General features: G+C 44.3%; 1 protein-coding gene across 1 annotated transcript; it reads left to right on the top strand.

Annotated features, from left to right (window-relative positions):
• The first annotated feature begins 349 nt into the window (after nucleotides 1–349).
• On the top strand, nucleotides 350–781 carry LOC120090569 (uncharacterized). Its single transcript, XM_039048297.2, has one exon. It carries the CDS (start codon nucleotides 350–352, stop codon nucleotides 779–781), a length of 432 nt encoding a protein of 143 aa, XP_038904225.2.
• Nucleotides 782–3,497: the final 2,716 nt, after the last annotated feature.

The following is a 3,497-nucleotide window of genomic DNA, read 5'->3' as shown; positions in this document are numbered from 1 at the left end:
CTGGAAGATCAGTAACGGGATTAAACAAATAGTAGAAAAGAATATAAATAGTGTCTAATATAAATATGTTGTGCTAGAAATAAATAAATTATGTAGTTAAAACATATGTTTAACATGTGTGTGATTAATTATAGACAAACTGTTGAGAAGTGGAAAATGCCGCACCCAGCCTGACCATAACAAGTTTGGAGAAGGGAGTGAAGGCGCATCGAGTCATCCTCAGGCGAGACCAGGAGATGAGGAGTAAATAGATAGATTTTCTCACAGGCTACAGGAAAGCCTGGGAACCCTACAGCTGGATCTCGAAAAGAAATACATGATAGAAAGGCTACAGTCATTGGGGGCCACGATGTTTGAGGGGATGACGGATCCGATGAATGCGGAAAAGTGGATCAACCAGCTTGAAAAATGCTTTAACGTGATGAGATGCCCTGAAGATAGAAAGGTCAACCTTGCAACTTTCCTGCTACAAAAACGAGCGGAGGAATGGTGGAAGGTACTAAGAAATAGGGGAAGAGGCAAAGGAGAACCCAATTGGGAAGAATTTCATGAAATCTTCGATGAAAATTTTTATCCTTTATCGTACCGTGATACAAAACAATATGAATTCTTACAGCTCATACAGAGAGATACGACTGTAGTAGAATACGATATAAAATATGCTGAACTCTTAAGGTATGCCTCAGGTATTATTGAAGATGAAAGGGAACGATGTTGGAGGTTTGAAGCTGGGTTAAAAAGAGAGATCAGGACTCACGTGATAGCAAGTGCGCGTGGGTAGACTTTTCAGGATTAGTAGAAGCTGCCATGAGGGTAGAAAGAAGTTTGATGACGGAAAAGGTTAAGGAGAGCCAGTTAGGGAGTAAAAGGAATAAAGAAGGAACAAAAGACTGTACTCCAGGTGTTGAAAATAAATACTTATTTAAGCGAAAAGGAGCAGTAAGAACTGAACCAGGTTTAACAGGAGCAAATCAAACAAAGGAATCAGTAGCAAGTATACAACAAAGACCCAGGTGTTCTATATGCAATGAACACTATTGGGGAAGGTGCTCGAACCTGGCTCAAGTACGTACTTGCTACAAGTGCGGAGAAATGAGACATTTTAAAAGAGGGTGTCCCCAGGTGGTGGGTCATGCTGGTGGAAGCATATCACAGGCTGTTAACCAAAGTGTAGCACTTCAGAAATCCGACAAGGGACATGGTACCGGAGGTGGAAAAGAGGTGGAAGGAAAACAAACCTTGGGACAACTATATCGCCTAACTCGAGATAAGGACATGCCCGACGTTAGAAGAAACAAGAGCAAGGCTATAGAGGACTAGAGCAAAAGACAACTCTCTTTAATTAAAACTATGAAAATCAAATAAAGCTGATATATAGTTTGTGTTATAGATGTTCATTAAATTTCGAGGACAAAATTTTCTGAAGGGGGTAGTAAATATGAAACCCGAATTTTATTTCCCTACTTGGGATAATAAGAAAGGAAATTAGCTAAATATAAGCTAAAACCTATGTTAAAGAAAACTCCAAGTGTTTAAATAGATTGTTTAGTAGCCTTGAGATAAACCTTAAATAATAAAAGTTTGGTTAAGTATGAAGCCAAAAGGACCCATGCGTTGGAAGCCAGAAAAAATGGCAGGGATTAGTCAAGGTGTTGGCCTTGTGCTAAGCGTTGGTGTTGTGCCATGCGTTGGCCACACTCCTTGAGAGGTTATTTGAGCATTGAGGGAATCCAAAGTGTGGCCAAGAGGAAAGGCTATGCGTGGACAAGCATGCGGCAACCTTAAGTGTACGCAAGCATGGGCACTGGCCATTGGAGTTGTGTGTGCAGGATGAACGTGTAGCAAATGAGCGGCGCTACACGATGAGGTAGTGATCGTGTAGCAATGCACGGAGCTAAGCGATCATGCGGCAAGGTACGATGCTAGACAATGCAGTGAGTCGCACTAAACGATAGCAATATGCGATGGGCGATAGAGTTAAACAATGGGGCGTTGGCACTACACGATCGACATCAGTGCTAAATGATAGCCATGAAGCGCTAGATGATAGCCATGATACACTAAATGATAACTGTGTTGCACTAGACAATGGGCGTCAGCGTTACACGATGGGCATCAGTGAGATTTTCACAATGAGCAAGAACTGTGCATTAGGCTATGTACTATGCGATAGGCGCTGATGCTATGCGATGAGCGGCAGCATTACTAGACGATGAACTAGGCGATAAATAGAAGAGCTAGACGAGGAGCTAGTCGATAGGACAAGCCATGGTGGATGCATAGTGAAATGTTTGCGTTGCTAAGGCTGGCGATACATAAGGCTTGTGAGGTCATTGTGCATTGGTCTTGAGCAAGGGACTGAGGATGTTGATAAGCAACAAGGACATATTAGCGTTAGTCGTAGGGGATGCATTAGCAGAGGCTAAGTGACGGTAAGCTATACATGAGGCGTTGAATAGAGACTTAGTTTACCCCAAGGATTAATATGCGTTGGTAATACGCTATGTGTCAAGGATACCCGAGGACATATGGGCAACTAGGACAGGGCTTGGACAGGCGCCATGCATGGAAAGGATTCAATGATAGGACGCATATGCCAGAAGTAAGCCGAGTGAAGAAAGGTCTGCGGCCAAGGGAGAACTTGCGATATCTGAGGAGTTAGAACCGTCTAAATTGTGCGTTAATAAGAGATTATTGGCAGATAAGATTAAAGCCCATTGCAAAGCAAGCACACGACCAAGTTAGAGGGAGTGATGCATAGATGAGGTAGAATGTGGAAAACAAGTCGAAAGAATCAACTTGTCTGGACATGTGGCGAGCTAGAGAAATCGAAGATCTCATGCAAATGAAGTGGATGGCTGAGGTTACATGCAAGAAGGGACTTGTATGTTGGCTAAGGGAAAAGGAGACACTTCAAGGGTGTTGTGGCAAAGGGTTGCGTTGGCAACAGGAGAATAAGACGACTGGCCATGCAGCCAAACAGGAGGTGTCGCATTGGGAAAGATTTTGGACGCCTATAAATGGAGGGGCTTGGGGCAGGGAACTCTCACAATTCACTTGGGCTATTTGAGTGAAAGCAGAGCAAGAAGATTTGGAAAATAGTGTGGTGAGGAATACTGGGCTGCTACTACGTGTGGGATGCTGAAGAGGAGGAAAAACCTATATTAAAGGTGAAGGGGTCTAGTGGCAGGCTTAGGCAGCAACCTTATCGCGCGTTCCAGCCCACCCCGCGCACGCTTTGCGGGACGCATCACCCGACAGACGCACGCCACATCACCCATCTAGTCGGCTAGACGGACACCCAGGTGCCCACGGCTGTCTGTGCAGGGAGCGATCAGTTAGAGCATCCCTCTGCCCTTTTGTGCACACTGACGCATCCCTTTGCCGCCCAACGCCTCCCAAGTGCCGAAATAACCTCTAAGGAAGCTCAGTTTTTAGTAGCTCAGCCTATATGTGGGTTATTTTAAGTGGGTAAGCTGGCTATTATGGATTTTAAG

The sequence above is a fragment of the Benincasa hispida genome, chromosome 11, assembly GCF_027475165.1.
Source record: "Benincasa hispida cultivar pf3 chromosome 11, pf3_genome.v1.1, whole genome shotgun sequence".
NCBI lineage: Eukaryota > Viridiplantae > Streptophyta > Magnoliopsida > Cucurbitales > Cucurbitaceae > Benincasa > Benincasa hispida.
This window is presented reverse-complemented; position numbering and strand designations above follow the sequence as displayed.